Below are 23,440 nucleotides of genomic sequence, written 5' to 3'. Positions count from 1 at the left end.
CCTTTCCTTCTTCTCCCATAGCACAGCTCCTCCTGGGTTGGACTGAAGAGGATGGAGTGGAAGTGGCAAGTGGTTGGCGTGGCACAAAGTGGCCCATCAGTGCTCTGCCTCATGCCATCATGCACCGGGCTGCTCCCAACCCTCTGGCCGAAGGACAGGCTGGCAGAGAGCAGTGCTTCTGTCCTAGACAAAGGCAGAGGCTGTTGATAGAGGCCATGATGGGTACACCTCATTGGGAGGTATCAGATGTGCTCTGGGGTAGGTTTTTGAGGAGCTGGTGCAGAGATGGATCCTATTATCACTTGGTTTCCCTCCCTCTTCCCAGTTCTCCTTAGGTTTATTTAATCTCCCTTTTCCCTGCCCTCCCTCCCTCCATCTCTTGCCCACTCTCCTTTGGGCTGAGCCCTCACTTTTCTCTCTGGTCACAGATGTGTCTCCCCGGCACCGCATCCAGAACATCAGCCGCTTTGTCTGGAAGCAGGCGAATGTGGCCAGCGAGCTGTGGGAGAAGCTCACAGCACGCTGCGTGGACCAGCACCGACACATCGAACGGACACTGGAGCAGCTCCTGGAGATTAAAGGGGCCATGGAGGAGCTCAGCACTACACTGGACCAGGCTGAAAGCGTGCACGAAACCTGGGAACCCATTGGGGACCTCTTCATTGACTCCTTGCCAGAGCACATCCAGTCGACCAAGGTACTTCTGGCTCTGAGAAGGCTCCAGCCTTCACCACAGAGGTGATGAGATGCTGCTTTCCAGGAGGGCAGCGTTGCCTTTCCTGACTGCTCAGCCCAATGCAGCCTCATTACTTGGGGTCTCAGGGGGCAGGTCCTCCCTTTGACAGCTCCTTAGCTTTGTGAGGGTGGATTTGTCCCACAATGTCCAAGCAATTGGCTGTGCAGAGCATCTTGTCAGGGCGCAGGCCTTACACAGTACAGTGGCTCAGCATAGGCGAGCTATTGCTTATATTCCACTTCTCAATCGATGTGAGTTATCCCCAGCCTGGCTGGGTTTGGTTTGGTTTTCCTCTGCTGAGGTACTCTGCGGTACAGCAGTGTCCTGACAGCCACTTGCCCACCCTAGCTTGTACACAGGAATCAGATCCAAGTCCTGATTGCTCTCCTGCTTCTTTTCCTTCTTGCCCTGCTCTGTGCCTGTTGCCCTGGGCACGGGGCTCCAGCTGTTCAAAGAGGAGCTCTCCCCCATGAAGGATGGGGTGAAAGTGGTCAATGATCTTGCGCACCAGCTTGCCATCTCAGATGTCCACCTATCCATGGAGAATTCCCGTACCCTGGAGCAGATCAACACACGCTGGAAGCAGCTGCAGGTGGGAAGGAGTCAGGATCAAGCACTGCAAATAAACCACAGGTGGGAGGATGCTGGGGAAGGGCTGTTGCTGCTGAGCTTCAGGGATGATAAGTAAGGCTTGGCATAGCGGGGATGGCATAGCTGGTGTTCCCAGAAGGAGAGCATCAATTCGGTGTGAGGAAAAGTGCTGGTAAATCTATAGAGGTCTTGAGCAGGAAAAGGAAATGGGAGGAACAAGGATGGTCTGAGGAGAATCAGGATCTGATGGGGATGAGTCAGCACCAACTGTGGCTGCTTTGATATCTGTCAAGATATGGATACAGGTGAGCTGGAGATGTGGCTTGTGCTGCCTCAGTCTGTGGGAGGACGTGTAGAGGGCTGAGCAGAGTGGGGAATGCAGATACCAAGGCAGGTGAGGAAGGAAGAGGACCTGCATGCTGAGGCATGTCTGAGTCCATCCACAAGCATGACGGGCTGCCACTGAGTTCTGTCCCATTCTTCAGGCCTCCATAAACGAACGCCTGAAGCAGCTCCAAGATGCCCACCGGGACTTTGGACCAGGCTCCCAGCACTTCCTCTCCTGTACGTGAGTGGGTCCTCCTGGCTGCCCACCTTGAGGCTGCCTCTGCAGGGTGGCTCAGCATGGGCTGTGGCACAGGAGAATGTGGTGCAGAGCCCTGTTGCTGAGCCCACGCACAGCTAGGAAAGGGCTCAGTGCCTGTTGCACAGGAACCAGAGCAGGAAGCATCTCCCCGAGTTAGCATTGTGCAGCCTCACCTTGTGGGACCAAGGGTGGGACATGAGCATGGTTCCCCTTCAGAATGCAGCTCCCAGATGATGCTGTGACTGTGCCAGCCTCAGAGATCGGGTAGGCAGACAACAGGTATTAATCATTTGGAGGCCAAGAATGTGCATGTTAAGGAGGCTTTCATTCACATGGTGAGGCAGAGGGATGCTGTTCCCGCAGGTCTGAGCTGCTGATGGCTCTCAGATCTGCAAAGAACGGGTAGCAGGTTGTAGAGTCCACCCTTGGAAATACTGAGCCCTGCAGGGTCTCCAGGTATCAGTGGGGTCTGTTGGCCTGTGTTTGTATGCAGACCATGTCTGCCTATCTGAAAGTAAGAACAACTTTCCCAGTTGCTGGAATTGATAAGCTGCCTGTGACAAGGGAAAATAGCTGAGGGTGATAAAAGGGCTTTCATCCTCTAGATAACAAACATAGGGTGGCAGGCAACTGGTATGGAATGAGTCCTCATCTTCCTGAGATACTGCAGCTGACACACATAGCATGAGTAATGGGAACAGCAGATGCTGTGGGTGCCCAAGCCTGGCCATAACAGGCAGCGCTGCATGTGTGCCCAGCTCCCACTGGTGACCACAGCATTGCCTTGGGGACCATCAAAAGCATCATGAAGTGTCTCTTGCTGAGTTCTGAGCTCAGCAAGACTTGGAGCCCATCCAAGAAAGGCAAGATGCCTCTAACAAGACCAGCAGTCTTGTGTCTCTTAGAGGTAGCATCTTCTCCAGGACCCCCAGTTGGTGATCTGGGAAGGCAGAGCCTCTTCAGAGGCACCTGCCCGCTGACAAGGTCCTGCTGGGCTTTCACCAGAAACAGCATCAGCCTAAAGGATCGTTTGGCGTTGGTCTGAGATCTGTGTCTCTCTCCTTGCAGCCTCTGTGCAGGTCCCCTGGGAGCGAGCCATTTCCCCCAACAAAGTGCCATACTACATCAAGTGAGTGTGCTCCCAGCCAGCGGTTTGCTCTGGTCCAGTGGGAACAGGAACTGCAGGCCAATGAGGAGAGGAAGGCAGTGAGCAGGCTGCTCTGAGCACTGAAAACCAGGTTTTCCCTGTCTGCAGAGGTGCCCCAGAGGAGGGGGAACAACGGCTGGAAGGAGTGGGGGGCTGGTAGCAAGTGGAGGTATCATCCTGTGGGCATCCTGCATGCTGCTGCGGCTGCGGAGTGCTCACTGGGGGTGCAGCAGCCCCAGCATCTGCAGGCACTGGGGGACTCACTCCTGGGGCTGGCTGGGTCCCTTTGTCAATCTACTTGATTAAGCAGCTGCTTAATTCCCAGTTTGACTTTTGGCTTCCTTCTATTTCCCTTCCAGCCACCAGGCCCAGACGACATGCTGGGACCACCCAAAGATGACGGAGCTGTACCAGACGTTGGGTAAGGAGCCTGCCACAAAGCCATTCAGTGTGGGGTGCTATGAGAGATCCCGCCAGCCCTCTGTGGCACAGGGGCCCTCAAAGCAATGGGGAGCACCCCCCTACCAGGTTCTGCCTCTCCTTCTGCCACACACTCTGCTTCTGCTGGTGGGGCTGGTGCCTGGGACCTGCAGCTGCCGCTCATTGCCCTGGAGATGAGGATGTGGAGCTGCAGTTCCATTCTTTTCCTGTGTTATTGCAGCGGATTTGAACAACATCAAGTTCTCAGCGTATCGGACGGCTATGAAACTGCGACGGGTACAAAAAGCCTTGAGATGTGAGTGCTGGAAGAATTTTCCTCCTGCTGGGTTTCACTCGATAAAGGCATTAAACTAACACAAGCTTTTAACAGCACATCAAAGGCAGGAGCCCACCAGGGGACAGGTAGCTGAGGCAAGAAGCGCTAGGAAGATGAGGCCGTGGCTGGGAAGCTGAGCAAATCCACTGTGCCAGTGCCTTTCTTTGCAGGTTTAGGGTGGAAATGCCTCAAGGGCAGGTGTTAGGCAAAGGTATTTGAGAACAAAGTGGTCCAGCTCCGAGTTACAAAGTTGTAGGATCAGGCAGGGGCTCACCCAGGAGCTCTAAGAGAAGCCATGGATGTAACTGGGAGCAGAAACCAACCTTGCTGGCAGGGGCAGGGAGAGCTCCATTAGTTAAAGAACAGGAAGGGAACCAGTAAACCTCACTTACGTAGGTAAAACTCAAGTTAAAAGGTGTCCCCGCCAGTGGCAGGGGGCTGGAGCTGGATGAGCTTTAAGGTCCTTTCCAAACCCTTCTATGATTCTATGTGGGTATTTTGGGAGGGGTTTATGGGTAACAGCAATCCTGGGAGCTATGCCCATCCTGCCAGCATCTCCCCCATCACAGCGGGTCTTACACCGCTCAGGACAGGGCTGCCTCTCCCTTTTCTTGCCTCTCACCTCTCCTGTTTCCCTCTCTGTCTCTGATCCTGCTGCCCATGCTTTCTGCACAGTGGATATGGTGACCCTGGCCACAGCCTTGGAAATCTTCAATGAGCACGACCTGCAGCCCAGCGACCGAGCGATGGACGTGGTGGAGGTCATCCACTGCCTGACCGCCCTCTATGAGAGGCTGGAGGAGGAGCGGGGCATCCTGGTCAACGTGCCGCTCTGTGTGGACATGAGCCTCAACTGGCTGCTGAATGTCTTCGACAGGTACCGGTCTGCATCCCCCTGTGCTGCGGGGCTGCCGTGCTCGGAAGGAAACCCCGGTGCTGTTCTTGCAGCTGGCAGTGCAGCCGGATGGCCCTGGCCACCGCTGAGGTGCATGCTTGCCTTGCTGACCCCCTGCATCCAAACCCCTCCAGAACAGCAGCAAACCTGTGCCATGTCTCGCCTTGCAGTGGCCGCAGCGGGAAGATGAGGGCTCTCTCCTTCAAGACGGGCATTGCGTGTCTGTGTGGGACAGAGGTCAAGGAGAAGTTCCAGTGTGAGTCCCTGCCTGCCTCCCCCAGGGTCCGATGTGCAGTAACCTGGGGAAAGCAGGAGTGCTTTTGTTTCCTGGCTTCGCCCTTCTTTACCCAGAAAGCACAGAGGAACAGCTATCCTGCAGTGACTAATATGCTTGCATCACCACCTTTGTCTCCCTTCCTCCTATGCCACCTAAATCAGAAGGCATTTTTGCAGACTAACTGGTGCTATGGTGATCTTGCTTGCACAGCACTATAAGGAACAGTGCAGAGAAAGCAAACAGGCAACACTTATCTAGTGCTTCCCAGAAGGAATACACCCGGGGATGCGCAGTTGGGGTTTCAACCAAGGAAGCCCCTTTGCTCACTGCATTTTGATCATGGTACTTTCTGCCGTGGGATACTACAGAGGGGTTAGCACAGGAAGCATCAAGGGGTTAAATAAAGGGATTGGGCAGCTTCACAGAGGACGGGCCAGCTGTGGCTCTTAAAGAAGTGATGCATGTAATCTCAAGAAGACTCTAGGCTCCTGGTTATTGGGAGCTGGAAGGATATTAAGGTTATTTAACCATAGACCAGTTTCTGTCTCTTATGTGAGCTCCCTGGTCTAATCCACGCATCCGCCCCCTGTGCCTGCATCCTGCCCATTGTGTCGAGCATCACCCATGTGTCTGACTGGGCTCTGTGTGTCCGTGTCCTGCGGCAGATCTCTTCAGCCAAGTGGCCAACGCCGGGGGGCTGTGTGACCAGCGGCACCTCGGTGTCCTGCTCCACGAGGCCATCCAGGTCCCGCGCCAGCTGGGGGAAGTGGCGGCATTCGGAGGCAGCAACGTGGAGCCCAGCATCCGCAGCTGCTTCCGCTTTGTGAGTAGGGTGATGTGGCTGGGATGTCCCCTCTGCAGCTGCTGTGCTGGGGACAGGCTCCAGGGGTGGTGAGGAGCTCATGCCCCATCACGGCAGCTCCTTCCTCTCCCCTCCCAGAGCAACGGGAAGCCCGCCATCGAGGTGTCCCAGTTCCTGGAGTGGGCCAACCTGGAGCCGCAGTCCATGGTGTGGCTGGCGGTGCTGCATCGGGTCACCATGGCTGAGCAGGTGAAGCACCAGACCAAGTGCTCAGTCTGCCGGCAGTGCCCCATCAAAGGCTTCAGGTAGGGGTTGTGATACCTCGGCCCCCAAGGGAAGTGCGTGGTGTCCTGCAGGATGGAGCTCAATTAGTTCTGTGCTGTTGGGGGGACCTATTGCTCTGCAGCAGCAGTGTTTCAGGCAGGGTGCCAGCAGAGAGGAGGGAGCAGGATGCTTTTCTGGGTGCTTCAGCCATCAGTACTGTGGGTTTAGTGGGGTGCAAGAGCAAAACAAACCATCTCTGTCCCCTGCTGATCCAAAATGAGGTGGGTTTGCTGTCTCCCTAAGGCCTCTTGATCTCCCCAGGTATCGGAGCCTGAAGCAGTTCAATGTGGATATCTGCCAGACTTGCTTCCTCACCGGACGGGCCAGCAAGGGCAACAAGCTGCACTACCCCATCATGGAGTACTACACCCCGGTATGGAGCTGGGCTGGGCTGGTCTTGGCTCAGAGCAGGTCCCCATTGACAGCAGGAGCCTCGTGATGTTGAGGCTGGTGCAGCCCCAAAAGTGGATCCCTTTGTGTGTTTCTGCTCCCCTCTGCATGTTGAAGGCTGTCTGTGTCCCTGCTGCTCCGGGGCTCCTGGTGAGCACGATGGGCACCCAGCTATGTCCAGCTTGGCTTGTGCCAGGCCCAATGACAGGCTGAGAGAACTGCCATGGCCCTGCTTGCTTCCTCGGTTGTGTCTGCCTCTCCCTCCATGGAGCTCGGGTGCAGCCTGAAGGGACTTCTCCCCTGCTGTGGTCCCCACTTTTTGTTAAGCAGCGCTTTGGCAATGTCTGTGTCTCTGCAGACCACATCCAGTGAGAACATGAGGGACTTTGCCACAACGCTGAAGAACAAGTTCCGGTCCAAGCAGTACTTCAGCAAGCACCCGCAGAGAGGTTACCTGCCCGTCCAGTCCGTCCTTGAGGCTGACTTCTCTGAGACGTGAGTTGGCTGCGTCTCTTGATCCTATCTGATATGTGAGCTCTAGAGATGGAAGCAGCATCTCAGCTGCAAGACAGGGCTCCCATGGGAGGGTTGGAGCAGGCACTTGCTCTGGGGGTGATACAGCTCCTAGTTGTTGCTGGAGCAGAGATATCAGTCTCCCTCTCCAGGTTGTCCCTGGAGTCCAGGGCAGCTCCTCCAAGGCTGAGCTCTGAGGGAAGGCTGCCAAGCCTTGCTGAGCAGTGTGCATCTCTTCCAGACCAGCCTCCTCCCCGATGCTGCCTCACGCCGATACCCATTCCCGGATCGAGCACTTTGCCAGCAGGTATCACCATGGGCACTGCTGCCATGGACTGTGGTCCTGATGGGTGCGGAGGGGTTCCAGGGCACATGTACAGTGAGCTCCTGCTGCCTGCAGCCCCCTCCGTGCTTGCCAGCACATGGGGTTGGCTGCAGTGTGATGGGAAGAGGCAGCTCCAGGGCCAGGCAGACCTGCCCGCACCACTTTGCTCCTGCCTGGGATGCAGGTGATGCCACGCAAATTGCCAGCGAACACCATGCATTTGACAGCAGATATCTTAGTGGTGAAGCAGCCTCCATGCACCCTCCTGCTCTTTTCCCTGTATGAGCTGCTGGATGGGTTCCTCAGCACCTTGCTCTGCCCATGTGCTGCCCAGTGCTGCTGCCTTGTGGTCTGTAACGCCTCTGCCCTCAGCATGGGTCCAGGCAGAGTGTGGGGAGCTGAGGAGCACAGGGAGCCTGCAGCTCATGTAGCTCAGGGCACACTTCCACCCCTCCGGTTATGCGAGAGGATGCTGAGCTGGCTGCATGGCAGAGAGGGGTCTGGCAGGGGCTGCTGTAAGAAGGGTGCATTAAGCAGACATTCAGGGTGTCTGTCACCACATCTGAGCCTGTTTCTCTTTCCTTCAGGCTTGCAGAGATGGAAAGCCAGAACTGTTCCTTCTTCAGTGACAGCCTGTCCCCTGATGATAGCCTGTGAGTTCTGCCTCCTTTCCCTCCTGCGGAATCAGGGCTCCTGTGGCTCCATCCCTGCCCAGCCAGGGCACAGAGATGCTTTCCTTCCCAGCTCCTTTGAGCCTGAGGTCCTTGGCTACCAAAGGGCCACTTGTGGTGGCAGCCACAACAAGCTCCCATATGAACCCACCTCCCTCCAGGCTGTCCTTCCCCATGAGCACACAAATCCTATGGGACTGATGTTTCTCACTAAGGGGTTTCTCCCCCTGCTGCAACAGGGATGAGGACCAGTACCTGCTGCGCCATTCCAGCCCCATCACTGACAGAGAGCCCGGGGGCAGCCAGCCCATGCCAGGAAGCCTCAACATGGATGACAAGGGAGAGCTGGAGCGAATCCTGGCCCACTTGGAGGATGAGAACAGGTAGGGGCATAGGCAACTCTGAAAGGGGGGTTACAGCCTAAGGGAAAGGGGCTGGAGGAGCCTGGCCGAGCTCAGAGTGGAGCTGGGGATAGCTGCTGGGGCTGGAGCAGGGATTGGAGGAGCTGGGTAGGCTGGTTTGGAGCTCTGAAACCTTCCCTGGAGCACTCAGGGTGTGCTCTCTGAGGAGGCAGAAGAGCCAAAATGTTCCTGCCCCATGCCCAGAACCTGTTCCCCTCCTGAACCCCAAAGTGGCTGATGTGAGCACAGGGCACTGCCGTCTTCCCCTGAGCCCCTCGCAAGCAGTGGTGGGGCTGCTCTGGATCACTTGCAGTGAGGCTCTAGGCAGGGCAGATCGGCTCAGGAGGAGGTGATGCTTTCCCTTGCTCTCAGCCTCTTAGGAAGCAGTTGCATGGCTCTTTGTAAGCGGGGCAGAGCTGCAGGAAGGCTACTCTGTGGTGCAGGGACAGGGTTCGGGAGCGTGCTGGTCCTCAAGCATCACAGCAAAGGCTCCAGGGGTGCCTTGTCTCTGAGGAGAGCGGTGATGCTGATGCAGGCTATCCCGCAGGATCCTCCAGGGAGAGCTGAGACGTTTGAAGTGGCAGCACGATGAGGCGGTGGAGTCTCCGACCTTGGCTACAAGCTCCCCTGAATCCATGCAAGACCCATGTAATGATGAGCTCCTGGCGGAAGCACGGATCCTCCGGCAGCACAAGAGCCGCCTGGAGACCCGCATGCAGATCCTGGAGGACCACAACAAGCAGCTGGAGTCCCAACTGCACCGGCTGAGGGAGCTGCTGCTGCAGGTACTGTCGGAGCAAGGATGCAGAGAAGCCCATCCTTGGGGCCGGCTTTGCCATAACGGAGCTGGCAGAAAGGGACGGTTGGAACTGGGGGAGGACAAGGACACAGAATTGTGACAATTCCCCTTCTCTCAAGCCTCCAGCAGAGTCAGAGGGCAACGGTTCAGCAGCCTCTTCCTTGGCTTCATCTCCACATCAGTCTGAAGGTAGCCAGGCAAAGGAGAGAGAGCACAACACCCCTGACACGGAAACTGCAGGTGAGGGTTGAGGCTGGACTGAGCTCCCCCTGAGTTCAGCGCTGCAGGAAGCTGCCTGGGCCCTGCCATCCTGCAGGAATGCTGGCCAGAGAGGTGGATGCCCATGGAGCTGCTCACCCCCTGCCCTCTTTCCTGCTGCAGATGAGGTGGAAGCCAAAACCCAGGAGGTCAGCGTGTGCCTGGAAGACATCATGGAGAAGCTGCGCAGCGCCTTCCCCAACTCTCGAGGTACCCGAGTGAAATCCCCCTCTCTGGCCTCTTACTGCTCCCTCAGATGAGGTTTTCCCACGGAGCCCTGTCCCGATCCCAGCTTCTCTGTGATGGCCGGTCCCCTGCAGCGCCTAAAGCCAAGAGCTCTGCTGCCACAGTGCTGCTGGGACTGGTGCTGGCCTGGGCACAGAGAGGATGAGGAGGAGTTTTTATACCCGTAAGGAAATGCTGCCAAGAGTATGGACCAAATAGACCCCCTCAATAAGCCACAAGGCAGCCTCTGCCCTGCTCGGGACCCTGCACCCTGCAGGGCTCCCCATGGCAGAGATGGACAGACCTGCCAGCATCGAGTCTGCAGTGACCACCTTGAGCCACCTCTTTGCTCCATCCCTGTCTAGACCCCTCTCCGGGACACGTCGAGGCCGTAGTTACTGGATGAGATGGAAGCAATGGTGCGAGCTCTCCTCGCTGCTCATGGACATCTCTGCACAGCAGGGATGGGGACTGGGGGATACACGCGGATGGCACTTAACCTGCCCAGTGGGTTTTGATGTTGGTTTTACTGCTGTTCCTCTGTGCTCCATCCCAAGAGCAGCACTTGGTCCTGCGCCCAAGCTGCCCATGCGTGTGCTGAGGGAGGCATTGCTTGGTGCCAGCACTAACACAGCAGGGAGCTTCCCTCTCTGCCCAGCCCCTGGCCTGCTTTCTGCCATCCCTGAACCCGATCCTCCTTGGCTCTGCAGCAGCCCAGTTCTAACCGTGTGGCTCCAGGTCTTGTTGTCCTGACCTCTGTGTTTCTCTTCCAGGTATGACCTCCCTTATCTAACACCTCCTGTGAGCCAGAGGCTTTTCCTAACCAGCTACCTGGCTACCTTCCTCCCCTTCCCCTCCCTGCTACACTCCTTGTGCTGCAGCAGACCTCGCACAGACTCCCTGTGAGGCAGTTGTGCAGGATACTTGCCAGTCCCAGGAGACCTCAGGGGAGCACGGGCCAGGCAGGAGCAGGACTGTGGGCTCCCAGGAGGCTGGCTTGGTCACAGCCACAGTGCCCAGGCCTGGATGGAAAGGGTCAGAAGGAAGAACTGAAGCAGCAGAAGCTGCTTGTCTCCCCTGGCACTTGCAGGCTGCTGCCTTTCCCCGCAGCCCTCGGGGGATGCAGAGCTCAGCACCCCACTGCTCTCCATCTCTGATCCAGGTTTATGGGCACCAAAACACTCCTGGAGGCACCCAGGTTTTACAAGAGCTCTCTCTAACAGCATCCAGCTGCCAGCCTTATGGATTGAACTCTCTCTGCCAGCCAGGGCTCTGCAGCCAGCCAGGCATGTGCTGCCTGGTGGGGAGAGGCTGGGAGGTTTATGGAGTAGGGATGAGTCCATGCCAGAGCTTCAGCCCAGCTAGTAGCCTTACCTTGAGATGGTCTTTATAACAGAGCCTTATCATCTAATTTGCATATATTTCTGTATGTTATATATATATATTCTGTACTTAAATACTCTCATGGACTCACTCCATTAAATTCTAATACTGTAAGTGCAGCTGCCCTTCACTTTCAGTCCAGCCCAGCCTCTGCTCCTGCAGGGACCAGCACTTCCCCTGTTGCTGATGCTGCCTTGGAGCAGGGTTGCTGCGAGGGGAGCTCAGTGGAAGGCTGGACCAGCAGCAGGTACCCTGTCCTGCCTGGTTTGCTGGGGAGCTGTGCCTTTGCTGTGGCACAGAGAGCGTGTCCTGCCCGGACCTGGCTCCATCCCTGGGAAGCCTTGGCTCCTGCAGCCAACAGTGCTTCGGGAAGGGGCTTCTCCAGGACATTGAGCTGTGCTGCAGGAGCAGCGCAGGCAGGCAGCAGGACAGGCAGGGCACTTCCTTGCCACCCCAAAGCAGCTGCCCTGCTGCTGTCCTTCAGTTTGAGCTGGGCCGAGGGGCTGGAGTCACTCAGAATCAGGCAGCAGGGAGGAGGCTCCTCTGCAATGGGCGGCAGCACGATGGTGCTGCTGGTCCCAAAGGCTCCCTCAGGCTGGCTGTCTCTTGCTGTGTTATGTCGAGGAAGAGGTAGAGTCAGGTGCTGAGGGGTGCCCAGAGTGGGGCTGAGGTGGTCCTGATGCTCTGGGGACACAATGATGAGATGCCTGAGCCCTTGGGATAGGGCAGGGCAAGGCAGGGACTCATGCAGGTGTGAAGCATCCTGCCCAAAGCAGGGCTTGCTTCGAGGACAGGGACGGGGCTGTTGTACCAGACTGGGGTGGGATGTGGTGTGAGCTGTCTGGGAGGTTTGGACCAAGACAGTGCTGGCAGAGGTGTGAAGCAGTGCCCACAGTGGGGATTGGGCATTGGGAATCCTATGGCCTGGTTTTTGGGGTGTTGCGCTGCAGTGTCCACTGACAGCAGTGCGAGTTGCTGTCCTTGCTGTCCCCTATCACACCCAGGCTGGCAGCAGCCGTGCATTACCGGTGGCATTGATGGTAGGCTGGCTGTAAGCATGCTGTGTGTTTGGCTGCAGTGAAGGGACCATATTCCAGCCTGCAAGACCTGGCTGGGTCTCCTGTTATCCCAGTGCAGGACTAGGGGATATGGGGAGGAGCGAGGTTTTGGCCTGAGTGTGAGGTCGGGAGTATGCAGCTAGAGGGGAGCTGAAGGAAGGAAAAGGCAGGATGAGGGCAGAGCAGCTGGCCCTGGTGCCAGGTACTGGGTACCACAGGGCTGTGTTTGGGAGCTAGGATATGGCAGGGAGGGGAGCAGGTTGGCTAATGCTCTGGTAACCGTGGTGCTGCTGTCCTCTCTGCTTTGTGATTCTCTGCTCTGGAAGGAGAATAAATTTGTACTCATACTGAGACCCGGATCAGTGCTCTGGCCTCTTCTGTCCATGCACCTTGGCTGAGTCAGGGCAGCTGCCACCACCGTGCCACCCTGGCACTGGTCCTGCAGGGCTGCTGGGACACAGATGTCCCTGTGTCCACACCATCTGAAGCAGAGCAGGAGCCTTGGGCTCCCCGGACACAGATGTGTCCCCCAGCCACCATCTTCCTTCATCCACTGCCAGCAAGATCTGCTCAGGGCCATGTGGCAGCCTGGGACAGGGGCTGTGCGGGGATAGTTCTTCCTCATCTGGGAATATGTCCTGTGGGAAACCCTTCAGCCCCAGGAAGGATGTAGGCAGCAGAGGGATGCTGGATGGGCAGTCCTCTCCCTCCATGTTTTCTCCTTGGAGCCCCATTAGGTCTCCAGGGCACAGAGGTGTCAGGGTGCTTTTGCCCCATGCTCCCTGTGTCTCCATGGCACAGTGAGGGCTCAGCTGGTTCATAGCCCAGGGCACGACTTGGGGCTCCCTGCCCCACAGGGTGCAGCCCAGCCTGAGATGCCATGCAGAGCCTGGCCAGGACTGACCCTTGTAGGGCCAGACCTGCTCTCACCCCCACCTGGAAGGGCTGGTGGTGCTGTGCCAAGGCCCGACCCGACGCTACTGCATGGGGACCGCTCTCACCAAGGAGACTTTCTGGAGCGTAAACGGGGGTGAACCGCAGCCTCTGTGAAGGGTGGCACAAAGTGCCCCATCCGTGTGCTGCAGGCTCCAGGGCAAGGCAGGAGGTGATCAGGGAAGCGGGTCCCATCCAGGAACAGATCCAGCCCGTGGTGCCAGGGAAGAGCTTTTATTTCGGCGCCAGCAGAGCTCAGCGGTGCCGGCTGCGCGGGGCTGGAGCCGGCGAGTCGGGGCAGGGCGGCAGCAGGCGGGCGCTGCAGCAGTGGCCGGTGGAGGACAGCTTTGTTCCCGTGTCACTGCCCTGGGGCTTCCCTCTCAGTGCACAGCAGCCCCACCGCCTGTGCTGTGCCCCTGCCCAGGGCTGGCCCCGAGCTCTCTGCTCTCGCTGCAGGGCTCTGGGGGTGCACCACCCCCTTCCCTGGCTGCTGTGGGGCAGGGGGGTACCCCTGAGCCTCCATCCAGCCCATCCCCTGTCCCTGCGTGCCGAGCCTGGAGCTCTGCCCCCGGGGGGAAGCTGTCTAGGGGGACGCCACCTTCCCCCTTGGCAGTGCCTGCTGGCTGCTCCCCGCTGCTCCCCTCTGCCAGCACCTCGCCGGGTGCTTCATCCAGCTCTGGGGCTCTGCCTGGCTCAGCCCTGGCCGTGGTCCCTGTGCCAGCATCCCGTGCTCCACCGGCTCCCTGCTCCAGCCCCTGCCCGAACCCTGATGCCTCTGTCCCTCGCGCTGCCCCACAGTGCCCTGCAGACAGCGTGTGCAGCTCTGCTTGCGGGCTCTCTTCCTCTGTGTCCTCCTCTACCTTCTCGTTTTCTTCCTCTCTGTCCTCTTTTACTTCCTCCTCCATCTTCTCCCCTTTTTCCCCCTCCTCTTCCTCTTTCCCCTCCTCCTTTTTCTCTGCTTGTGGAGTCTCTTCCTTACTGGCCTCCTCTTCCTCTCTGTCCTCTTTTTCTTCCTCCTCCATCTTCTTCCCTTCCTCTTTCCTCTCCTCCTCTTTCTCTGCTTGTGGGCTCTCTTCCTCTTTGTTCTCCTCTGTCTTCTTTTCCTTCTCTTCCCCTCTGTCCTCCTTTTCTTTTTTCTCCATCTTCTCTCCCTCCTCTTCTTCCTCTTCCCCCTCCTCTTCTTCCTCACCTCCCTCTTCTGCTCCCCTCTCTGCTCCCCAGCTTCCTGACTCTGCCCTAGAGGTGCCCATGTTTTCTTCTTCCCCCACTCCTGTCCCACCCCTCCCCTCCACCTCTGCAGCTTGCCCCTGGGTCAGGACTCCTGGTGCTGCCCCTTCACCCCCAGCCCTGTGGGTCCCTTGTTCCGCTTGGTCAGCCCCTGGTTGTTCTGCTTCTCCCATCCCTGCGCCCCACTCCCCCTGCCCAGGGGTCTCTGGGACCCCAGCCTCACCCTGGGGTGCCCCTTCCTGCAGCACCTCCCTGCTCTCCTGCCCCTTGCTGGCCTGCGGCCCCCGGGGTGGCTGGAAGAGCCCTTGGTAGCGCTTCCGATCCTCCACGTGCTTCTTCCTCATCCTCTCCCCGAGCTGCTTCAGCTCCTTCTTCACTGCGGCGGCCATGGAGGGGTCGAGGTGAGCCACCCGCAGGAAGTCCTCCCGCGCCTCCCGCTCGTTCCACACAGCAGCGTGAGCCTTCGCCCGCTTGAAATAGGCCTTGGCGTTGTCTGCCAGGAGAGGAGAGCCCCCGGGGAGGGGGGGGTCCTGCAGCTCAGGGCCACCAGCCACAGGAGCTGGAGACCATGGGAACGCGTGCGGAGCAGCGCTGGGTGCTATTGGAGGTAGGGGCAGGGTTACTTGTGCCACTGCGGGCACCAGGGGGTAGAGGGTGCAGGGATCATCATGGGAAAGGGGAATCATGGTGGGTGGGGGGGGTTGTGGATGATGTGGGATATCATGGGGTAGAGGTGGAGGATACAGGGTGCAGGTGCCATCATGGGCAGGGAGACCTGGGACGTGGGTTCTGCAGTGGCCATGGGGATCCAGGCAACCATCACAGGCAGAGGGATACGGGATGAGCGTTGTCACGATTGGGAAATCCAGAGGCCAGAGTCCCTGGGGCTGTGTGCACAGCAGGGTGGGATGCAGGCCACAGGTACCTTTGTGTTTCTGGAGGAGCTCTGTTGTGTGCTCCAGCACCTCGTAGTACTCTCCCAGCTCCAGCTGACACTGGCAGTAGTTGAGCACCAGCGGTGTGACCAACCTCTCCAGCTTCAGCCAGCCTTCCTCCCATGGTTTCTCCTGCCCCGGGGAGCCACAGTCGGTGTTTCGTGGCTGTGGCCATCCCCTCCCTCAGGGAGGACAGGAGGTGCCTGGGTCCTGCTCACCTTGGCCTGCAGGTTCCTCAGGCAGATGACAGCCTCCTGGTACTTGGCTGCTGCCTGCGCGAACTCCTTGCGGAGCACAAGGCGGTTGCCCTCGCTGTGCAGCACGGGCACTGCCGCCAGCTTCTCCTCCTTGCTCATGGCCCACGTGTCACGTTTGTAGGCTGAGGGCTCCTCTACCTGCACGGGCAGCGGGAGCTGAGCTGCTGCCCTGGCAATCCCTCCCCATCCCCACATCCCCCTTACCCGGAACAGCTCCATGATGAAGATGAGGGGCTGCGGCGTCCGCTGCAGCTCATCCAGGTCATCGTAGCCCGTGCTATGGTAGTCAAACATGTTGCCCATGCCACAGCGGTGCTTCTGCCCTTCCAGGGGGTCCCGGCCCTCTGCGATCCTCCGCATGCCCCTGGAGACCAGGGCATACATGCCTGTGTGCTGCAAGGAGGGGGAGCACCCTGCTCAGCTGCATGGGTCTTGTCTGCACCCCTTCCACTGGGGGTAGCCCAGTGGTGCAATGGTGACACCTGAGTGCCCTGTGCTTGCACCAGGCAAGGCTGGGGTATCTCTGGGTACGTGGTCTTGTGCCCTGACCCTGCAGAAAGGAGGTGGGTAGATGCCTATGGGCCCCTCACTCACAATGGCATCGCACCAGAACTCAGCCACTTCCCCAGTTCTCATGGAGCTGAGCAGCGTCTCCCAGATCTCCAGCTTGAACATCTTGCCCACGATGATCTCCATGGGGATGCCAGCTTCCCGGCTGTCATCGATGACCGTCCGCTCAAAGTCATCCTTCAGTGTCTGGAAGTGGAAGGTGATCTGCCCCAGAAAAAGCTCAGTGTTGAGCAGTGAGAGACCTCCGGCCCCTCACCAGCCCCAAATCCCTCTGCCATGGGGCCAAGATCCAGGCCCAAGCCTGCTCCCAGCAGCGTGCTGGGTTGACTGGCAGCTCTCCATTCACAGCAGGAGATTGTGCCTCCTTCTCTCTCATGCCTCTTACGACAGCAAGCAGATGGTGGAGTGTCTAAACACCCATCACTGATGTATCTTGCTGTTCTCTTTGGATCCCACTTTATAATCCAGAATGTGCCCATAGGATACACCAGGAGATGGCAGAACCCACACTACTCTGCCCATGCCCATGGGCTGGGGAATATCAGCTCCCCACTGGCACCCCTGTAGCTGCTTGTGCCCAAACCAGCCCTTCCTGCACCTCCCCCTTGAGAGAGATGTCCTGAAGATGGGATCTCCCCATACCACAGACCCAAATATGGCTTTTACAGCTAACTGTAATGGGCAGGGATGGTGGCGTTGGGCCCACTCCCCTCTCCTAGGGCTTTGGTGTAACAACCAAGGCAACTTACCTTGCTCCCATCCTGCAGCTTGGGCAGCTCCCCTTGGCCTCCATGCAGAATCTTCTTCCTGACCCCTTCCACATTCAGCAGGTAGGTTTCCTCCATAGCTGCTCCTGCTGGCCCTCACGAGCAGGTCACAGGCACAGAGCCACGCTCAGGCCCTTCCTGAGCTCCACGTCTGCTTCAGGGTCTCTCCCTTTCCTGACTATCTGCACACACATGTCATCTCCCAGGGCTGCTGCTGGCCTTCCCAGCTCTGTGCTGGGGCAGAGCTTGGAAGCCCTTCTCCCCTTCCCTTGTGCTTTGGGTTGACAGAGGGGTGTCCTACCGTGGCACACCCTTGGTGCCCTCTGTTGCATTCTGGAACTGCCCTTCTAATCCTCTTCCCACCCTGCCAGGTTAATCTGGGATTTGCCTGCCCAGTCTGTGAGGAATTATCAGGAGGGCTTCGGTCCTTCTTTAGCCTGACAGCTCACAGGGCTCCCTTCCCCACGCTTCCTTTACCCAGCCACAGAAGGAGCACTTCAGCGAAGGAGCCCAGAACTGTTGTGCGTGGTCAGAGGCAGTCACAGGCTCTGTGCTCTGCAGTCTGTGCCCTGGAGACCACAGAAGAGCAGACAAGGGTTGGAAACAGTCCTTTATTGAGTCTGATTTGCAGACACGAGTATTCCTCACACACAAGAACAAGTTCCTATCTGGCCACAGCCCATCAAGATGCAGAAAGTTGCCCCAGGGGGAACTAAACCCCTCTGGGAGAATGGTGCTGAGTATTTACAGTAAATCCCGTATTCTGGCTGCTCTCACAGGCATAGTTTAATTCCTTAGCTCCGCAAACCCAGCCCAGAAAAATACATGTGAGACCAGCACTGGACATGCCCAGCAGCAGAGGTGTGTGACTAGAGCATAGACTTCAGCGTGGCAGATAACACCACTTCCAGCTCTGCTCGCAGGTATAAAGACCCCGGCCTGCTCCTCACTTCTCCATGAGGGACTCCAGCTGCTCCTGCAGGGATGTCATCTGGGAAGAGAGAGTGAGGCATTGCAATATGGCATAGCAGGGACTCCTGGCAGCTCCAGCCCAAGCACTTCTGTTTCTGTGGATCTTCCACCTACACTGGTGCTGCTGTGCCTGTACGTTGCAGGGAGCCATCCCTGGGCACCTCTGGGGCAGAACAGGAACGTGGGAGTGGGAACCTCCTGCCTTGGTACCTGGTTGAAACTCAGCAGAGCTGCTCAGGCAGGAAATGTGCCCAGACCCTACAGCCACTGCCCTTCTTGTACATAGGTGCTAGTGGGTTTCTGTGTCAGGTTTTACTCCAGGTAGCAATCCTGGCAGCTATTATGTCAGGTTTTACCCCAGGTAGCAATCCACAGTTTTGGGTCCCTGCTCCTCCAGAAGGAAGGCTGTAATCAACCCCATCTCCTACACTTCCCTGTGCCTTAGGAAACCCTTGCAACCACAGATAAGGTACAGGCACAGCTGACCTGGTGTGGTACAAGATTAAGGAAACTTCGTCATAGGTCAAGCCTAGAACCACATCATGTCCCAGTTCTTCCCCCTCCGCTGTGGGAGTTTCCTCACCTGCTGCTTCTCTCGCTCCTCCTGCTGCTTGAACTCATCCAGCACGGCCTGGAGACGCGTCTGCAGAGACAAACATGAGACATCACAGTCACCGGTGTGCTCTCAACTGAATGGGTGCCAGTACAACATGTCAAACAGTGCAGCAAGCCCCAGGCTGCACCGACAGCCAGCCCTGCAGTTGTGTGCAGTCCCGACCCCTAAAAATCGATGGGCCTTGATGACATCTTCCAAAGGTGTTAAGAGAGCTGGCTGACATTGCAAGGCCGCTCTCCATAGTCTTTGAGAAGTCGTGGAGATCAGAGGACATGCCAGGAGACTGGAAGAAGGCAAATGTCACCTCTACCTTCAAGAAGGGCTTAAAGGTTTTTTCAGCCTAGAGAAAAGATGGCTCAGGGGAGACCTTATCACCATGTTTAAATTTAAAAGGTGGCTACAAGGAAGATGGAAACTTCCTTTTTACAAGGAGTCACATGGAAAAGACAAGGGTTAATGGGTACAAGTTACTCCCAGGGACATTCCAGTTGGGCACAAGGGGAAAATTTTTCCCAATGAGAACAATCAGCCATTGGAACAATGTCCCCAGGGAAGTGGTAGATTCCCCAAAATCAGATACCTTTAAGAGTCAGCTGGACAGGGTGCTGGGCATCCTGCATAGACTGCTTTTGCCAAGAAAGATTGGATCAGATGATCCTTGAGATCCCTTCCAACCTGGGATTCCATGATTTTTAACCCAGCAAGCCCAGACCCATGCCTTTTCCAGGCCAGCAGCAGAATCAGTCTGCTGGATCTAATGGCAATCCAGTGCTAAGCAGAAGACTTGAAGAGCCCCCAGGAGAGCTCTCACCTTGAGGGCCAAGTTCTCCACTTTCATGATGAGATCTTCCTGGCGCTTCCTCCTGTCCTGGGTCTCCTGGAGTTTACTTTTCAGGTTGTCAATCTGCTTCTGGATCCCCATGACTGGAAGAGAGAGTGAGCTCAGACCCACAGCAGCAGAGCTGGGCCAGTGCAGGCTGCCTGGCACCCTGGTGACCCTACTGTGCTCTGCTATCCACTCACCTATCTGGTTGGAGCCCTCATTCTCCTGTTGCTGCCCATCAGACTCATTCAGCTTGTCCTGCAGCTGCCTCTCCAAGTCATCCTCAGTGTCCATGATGTTCAGGTCTTCATCGTCATGATGATCCCTCTCATCTTCATCTTCACTGCTGCTGCTGATGTCATTAAATATCTCCCGTAGTTCATCATGTTCTAAGGGGAAGAGAAGAGAAAAAGCACAGCTGATGACCTCCTCACACCCTCTGCCTGCCAGGGACCATGTCAGTACTGGGTGTCTCTCTCTACGCCCTCTCTCCTTTGCTCTGGTTAGGGCTTACCCCAGAGAGAATGGGGCCAACCGATTTACTTAGTGTCTAGAAAGAAAAGAACAGCCTTGCCCACTGCACCTGAGGAGCCTTGCTTATGTCCTGACATCCCTGGGGAGGAGATGTCCAGGCTGGTGAGCGAACCATGGTTGTCTACTTCTTTTGTTTCGTCTTCAGCAATGACTTCCCAGCCTGAGAGCAGGAACAGATGAGTCAAGGGAAAAAGAGGAACATGAAAGATGCAGTGTGATGGAAGAATGCTAAAAACTGCAGCGGATCATTGCTCCTCCAGCAAGTCTGGCCTTAGAGCTATGGCCATCCAGGACAAACCACCCCAGCCCCTTTGCTTGATGACTTCTCCTCTGCCGTTACATTCCTGCTCAGTACAATACTACAGTCCAAGGAAGGTCACCGTGAAGAAACAATGAGCTCTGAACAAGGCAAAGATGAAGCTCCAAAACTTCAGTGCCTCTTGTACCTCTGTCTTGCAGCCCCTCACACCCATCTCGTAGCCTCTCACACCCATATTAAGCTGAACTTATCTCCTTGCCAGAACCCCCAGGTCACACATAGTGCCCCATCCCCGGCTTGGGCTTTTCTCTCCTAAAAGGATACGGACACTGACAGCTTCAGCATCTGTGCTCAGGAGACGCTTCACCTCTTTCTCCACATCAGGAGACTCTATATACTAGGCCAGAGAGGGGAAAGAGAACAGAGAAATTGTTAAATGCTTCGTGCACGCTGCTGTTGGCCAACTCCAACCCTCCACCTCTGGACAGAGACATCTCAAGCCTCTCTTCTCTTCTGCTTTCTGCTCAGCCTTTGCTCATCCTCACCCCAGAAGTAATTTATGCACCTCCTGAAGGCAGCCCATCTTTTTTGCACAGAGCTCCTTGGTGGGCTGTCTGCTCTCACTTTTGTACTTGGCTATGAAATAAGACTTTAGGTGTGTATGCAGAAAGTCTTTGAGGTGCTGTATCTTGACGGATGGTCAGCTCAGCTCCTTCCCACCTCAGTCAAAAGCAGGTTTAATTTTTCACATTTAAATCAGCCAGGAATCTTAATGCAGTGACATCAAATCTCTCCTGTGTGCTGTAAGAATGTCTTGAGTAATTTGTTTCCCAAATGTCATGCAAAATAGCATGAAATAGTTCTCAGGAACTGCAAAGCAGAGAAGAACAAGCCTTCTCAACCTCACAGCACTGCCTCTCCCCAGCACCTTGCCTGGTTTGTGCATATGCACAGAGACAGTCTCTGAGCTCCATCTGTTGTCACTCCCCCAGCTGAAATGACAGTTATTCTATTTGTAGCATTGCTTGTTGGGGAAGGGAACAGCTTATGCATAGAGAGAATATTTCAGCTGGGAAAGCAGGAATGAGCGGGGCTTCATTTCCATGCAAGTCTTCCTTCCTTCTCTATGAGCAGGAAGAGATGCACTGTGGCAAGGCAGACACAGGAATGGGGTCCAGCAGTTCTCTGCACAGAGGATTTTCCCCTTAGGAGCATCTTGGGAAACATGGAAGAAGCACCCAAAGAAGTGTTTAAATCTACTACCAATCCTTCACCCTCATCTCGGGCAAGGAAATACATGAAGCAATGTTTTCTGGGCTCATAGAAAGACACAGCCCTAATGCCTCTGCTTTGGTTTCTGTATCTGTGTGAGAAGCAGCTCACCTTCTTCTTAGCTGTCTTCCGGAATCGTCTCTTCCGTACATTTTTCAGGGGAAGAGTGACTGTGACAGAGGAAACAGATTGCATGTGTCAGGCAGATGGCCTAATGGGAGAGCTGTGCGCCAACAGGGAGAAGATCCCTTTGGGAACAGAGACAGCACCGAAAAGAGCAGCACCACAGGCGAGACGTGGCAGTGGTGAGTGCCCTCAATAGCTGTTGGGACACTGGGGTGGTGGGATGGAGCTGTGTGTTTGGCACAGTCTCTACTCACTGCCATGGTTCCAGATGAATTTCTTCTCTCTGTCCTTGTCCTTCTTCTTGTTTGCCTTAGGGTCAGTGCTCACAGTTTGCTCTTCCAAAGGGGGGTACAGATCACCATCCACGGTGCAAACAAGCATCTGGAATCCCCACATAAACACAAAGGGTGCTTATTGTTATACAAGGACAAAAGGATGTGAAAGCTTCTGTGGAAAACGAAGTGACTGCCCACTGCATGGGTGAGCCAAAGGGATTTCCAGGCATGGGGTACGAGAAACACAGTATTCCACACGCAACTCACTTCATACCCAAGCACAGCAGCAGTGAAGCTGTTACAAGGACAATCATGTTTCATGCTTTACAAATGGGATTTCTAAATGAATTTTAAACTGCTACTATTGTGAGAGTACCGAAATTGGCCATGTTATACTGGGTGTCCAACTGCCAAAGTGTACAGGGGTTTTCCTGGAGCCGGGAGCAAGGAATTAAGCTGCTGGGACAGATGAGGACAAACCATACCTGGCATATATCTGCTGTCTTATAGAAGGTTTTCTTGTCAATGGTTTTTAAGCTCTCAATGATGCAGGGCAGATCCACCAGCTTGGCTGCCAGTGGCACCCGGTCCACACGGACAATCCCATGGCGCCCATCCGCTGTGGAAAGCCATGGGACAGGTTACCACTGTCACTGAACAGTTAAACTGAGCAACGCATTCCTGGGCAGCAAAGACATCAAGGGAAGACACACGCAAGTCACACAGCTTCACTTGTGGACTGTCAGAGGAGTTATAAGACGCCCCGATCCTGCTCACTCACCGTGTAGCTCAATGGTGAGCCTGTCCTTCAAGTTGACATTCCCAGACTGTACCGCTCGCCGCACAGTGGAGGCATATTCCTGGGAAGGTTGGAAAGCCTTATGTCAGGATTGGATGGGCTTCCGAGAATCACCAAAGGTTTCTGCCCAGCTTCAAGCACCCCTCCATGCCAACACAGACAGCTGTGCTGCAATGAAAACGGCACCCTCCTCCCAATGCATTATCCCTGTGGCTCTGCTATTCCCAGTGCCCTTCACACCCCAGGACATGATGCAGCTCTGACAGCAGGGTGGAGCCCCCGACTTCAGCGTGATTCCTGCCGGGGACACAGCTCTGCGGGCGGTTACAGCTCCCATCACCGAGCTCTTGTGGTCTCAGCATGACACAGCCTTGGCTTCAAGCATCCAACCCACAGCATCGAGCGCGCTGACAGCCACAGCCCTGCAGAGCCAGCACCCGCGGTGCCTCAGGCTCCCCCCCTGAGCCTCTGCGTTGTCTCCCCAGCCTCCAGCTCCGTGTCACCTCCCCCTAAGAGGAGGCCGTGGAAGATCAGCCCAAAGCAGCGGGAACGGGTACCCAAAGCACCCATCCTGTGCCCACGTCCCTTGCCGGGTCCGCAGGCTCACAACCGGCCCCACCTGCCTGGCGAACCCGTGTCGCCAGCCCGCTGCTCACCCAGTAAACGGGCATGAGCCGCACGTAACCGCGATGCCTGCCCCAGACCGAACGGCTCTTACCGGCGGCAGCCGCAGCACGAACTGGCTCTCCAGCTCATGCGGAGCATCGTCCTTGCCCTTACTCATCTCCCCTTCTTCGCCAGGAACACCAAGCCTGAAACCCAGGGTGACGGCAGCCCCGCGGCGGGGGGACCCTGCGGCCTGTCCCCTACCGCCGCTACGCGGGCCCGCTCCCGGAGCCCGGCCCGGCCCTGCTCAGCCGGGCGGAAGCCAGGCTCG

At 56.6% G+C, this 23,440-nt stretch overlaps 4 protein-coding genes across 8 annotated transcripts in view; 1 reads left to right on the top strand and 3 right to left on the bottom strand.

Moving 5' to 3' along the window:
* DRP2 (dystrophin related protein 2) overlaps positions 1-11,154 on the top strand; it is a 35,036-nt gene extending 23,882 nt beyond the window's left edge. For 3 of the 4 annotated variants that reach the window (XM_057429629.1, XM_057429628.1, XM_057429632.1), the window contains 18 exons: positions 429-697; positions 1,182-1,328; positions 1,813-1,891; positions 2,982-3,042; positions 3,420-3,481; positions 3,722-3,796; positions 4,493-4,694; positions 4,883-4,968; positions 5,655-5,812; positions 5,930-6,096; positions 6,377-6,488; positions 6,864-7,000; positions 7,260-7,325; positions 7,931-7,996; positions 8,254-8,397; positions 8,963-9,200; positions 9,334-9,454; positions 9,596-11,154. In XM_057429629.1, the coding sequence (XP_057285612.1) occupies positions 429-697; positions 1,182-1,328; positions 1,813-1,891; positions 2,982-3,042; positions 3,420-3,481; positions 3,722-3,796; positions 4,493-4,694; positions 4,883-4,968; positions 5,655-5,812; positions 5,930-6,096; positions 6,377-6,488; positions 6,864-7,000; positions 7,260-7,325; positions 7,931-7,996; positions 8,254-8,397; positions 8,963-9,200; positions 9,334-9,454; positions 9,596-9,732 (2,327 nt within the window). In that variant the 3' untranslated portion in view covers positions 9,733-11,154. The remainder of the gene's footprint in view (positions 1-428; positions 698-1,181; positions 1,329-1,812; positions 1,892-2,981; positions 3,043-3,419; positions 3,482-3,721; positions 3,797-4,492; positions 4,695-4,882; positions 4,969-5,654; positions 5,813-5,929; positions 6,097-6,376; positions 6,489-6,863; positions 7,001-7,259; positions 7,326-7,930; positions 7,997-8,253; positions 8,398-8,962; positions 9,201-9,333; positions 9,455-9,595) is intronic. The other variant, XM_057429631.1, reaches the window with a different exon arrangement.
* Positions 1-23,440, bottom strand: part of FUNDC2 (FUN14 domain containing 2) — a 162,210-nt gene that overhangs the window by 130,946 nt on the left and 7,824 nt on the right. The gene's annotated exons all lie outside the window — the stretch shown is intronic.
* On the bottom strand, positions 11,214-17,231 carry LOC130610091 (aryl-hydrocarbon-interacting protein-like 1). The gene is made up of 7 exons (XM_057429675.1): positions 16,810-17,231; positions 16,085-16,264; positions 15,695-15,883; positions 15,452-15,628; positions 15,224-15,365; positions 14,261-14,791; positions 11,214-11,794 (listed from the first exon to the last, which is right to left on the bottom strand). Exons 1-7 carry the CDS (start codon positions 16,903-16,905, stop codon positions 11,214-11,216), a joined length of 1,896 nt encoding a protein of 631 aa, XP_057285658.1. The 5' UTR covers positions 16,906-17,231.
* Positions 17,421-23,362, bottom strand: TAF7L (TATA-box binding protein associated factor 7 like). 2 transcript variants are annotated; one of them, XM_057429655.1, is made up of 11 exons: positions 23,222-23,362; positions 22,486-22,564; positions 22,190-22,323; positions 21,684-21,810; positions 21,415-21,473; positions 20,356-20,428; positions 19,822-19,932; positions 19,439-19,627; positions 19,227-19,339; positions 18,383-18,442; positions 17,421-17,818 (listed from the first exon to the last, which is right to left on the bottom strand). In XM_057429655.1, exons 1-11 carry the CDS (start codon positions 23,285-23,287, stop codon positions 17,774-17,776), a joined length of 1,056 nt encoding a protein of 351 aa, XP_057285638.1. In that variant the 5' UTR covers positions 23,288-23,362; the 3' UTR covers positions 17,421-17,773. The 2 variants fall into 2 exon arrangements, with proteins under 2 accessions (XP_057285638.1, XP_057285637.1); XM_057429654.1 differs by having other exon boundaries at positions 19,227-19,627.

This window comes from Pezoporus wallicus, unplaced genomic scaffold (assembly GCF_028554395.1).
Source record: "Pezoporus wallicus isolate ANWC-B61680 ecotype Strahan unplaced genomic scaffold, APGP_CSIRO_Pwel_v1 contig_14159, whole genome shotgun sequence".
NCBI classification, from domain to species: domain Eukaryota; kingdom Metazoa; phylum Chordata; class Aves; order Psittaciformes; family Psittacidae; genus Pezoporus; species Pezoporus wallicus.
The sequence above is the reverse complement of the archived record's forward strand: the minus strand, read 5'-3'. Positions and strand labels throughout refer to the sequence as shown.

Bases quoted from the DNA above. Each gene is read 5' to 3' on its own strand.
- LOC130610091 (XM_057429675.1), bottom strand. From the start codon at position 16,905: ATGGAGGAAACCTACCTGCTGAATGTGGAAGGGGTCAGGAAGAAGATT. The intron at 15,629-15,694 runs GTAAGGGGGATG...CTGCCCGTGCAG, and splicing joins TCATCATGGAGCTGTTCCGG to GTAGAGGAGCCCTCAGCCTA. The intron at 14,792-15,223 runs GTACCTGTGGCC...CTCTCCTGGCAG, and splicing joins GCTCCTCCAGAAACACAAAG to ACAACGCCAAGGCCTATTTC.
- TAF7L (XM_057429654.1), bottom strand. From the start codon at position 23,287: ATGAGTAAGGGCAAGGACGATGCTCCGCATGAGCTGGAGAGCCAGTTC. The intron at 21,474-21,683 runs GTGAGTAGAGAC...CCTCTGTCACAG, and splicing joins ATTCATCTGGAACCATGGCA to TCACTCTTCCCCTGAAAAAT. The intron at 18,443-19,226 runs GTGAGAGCTCTC...TTGTCTCTGCAG, and splicing joins TGGAGAACTTGGCCCTCAAG to ACGCGTCTCCAGGCCGTGCT.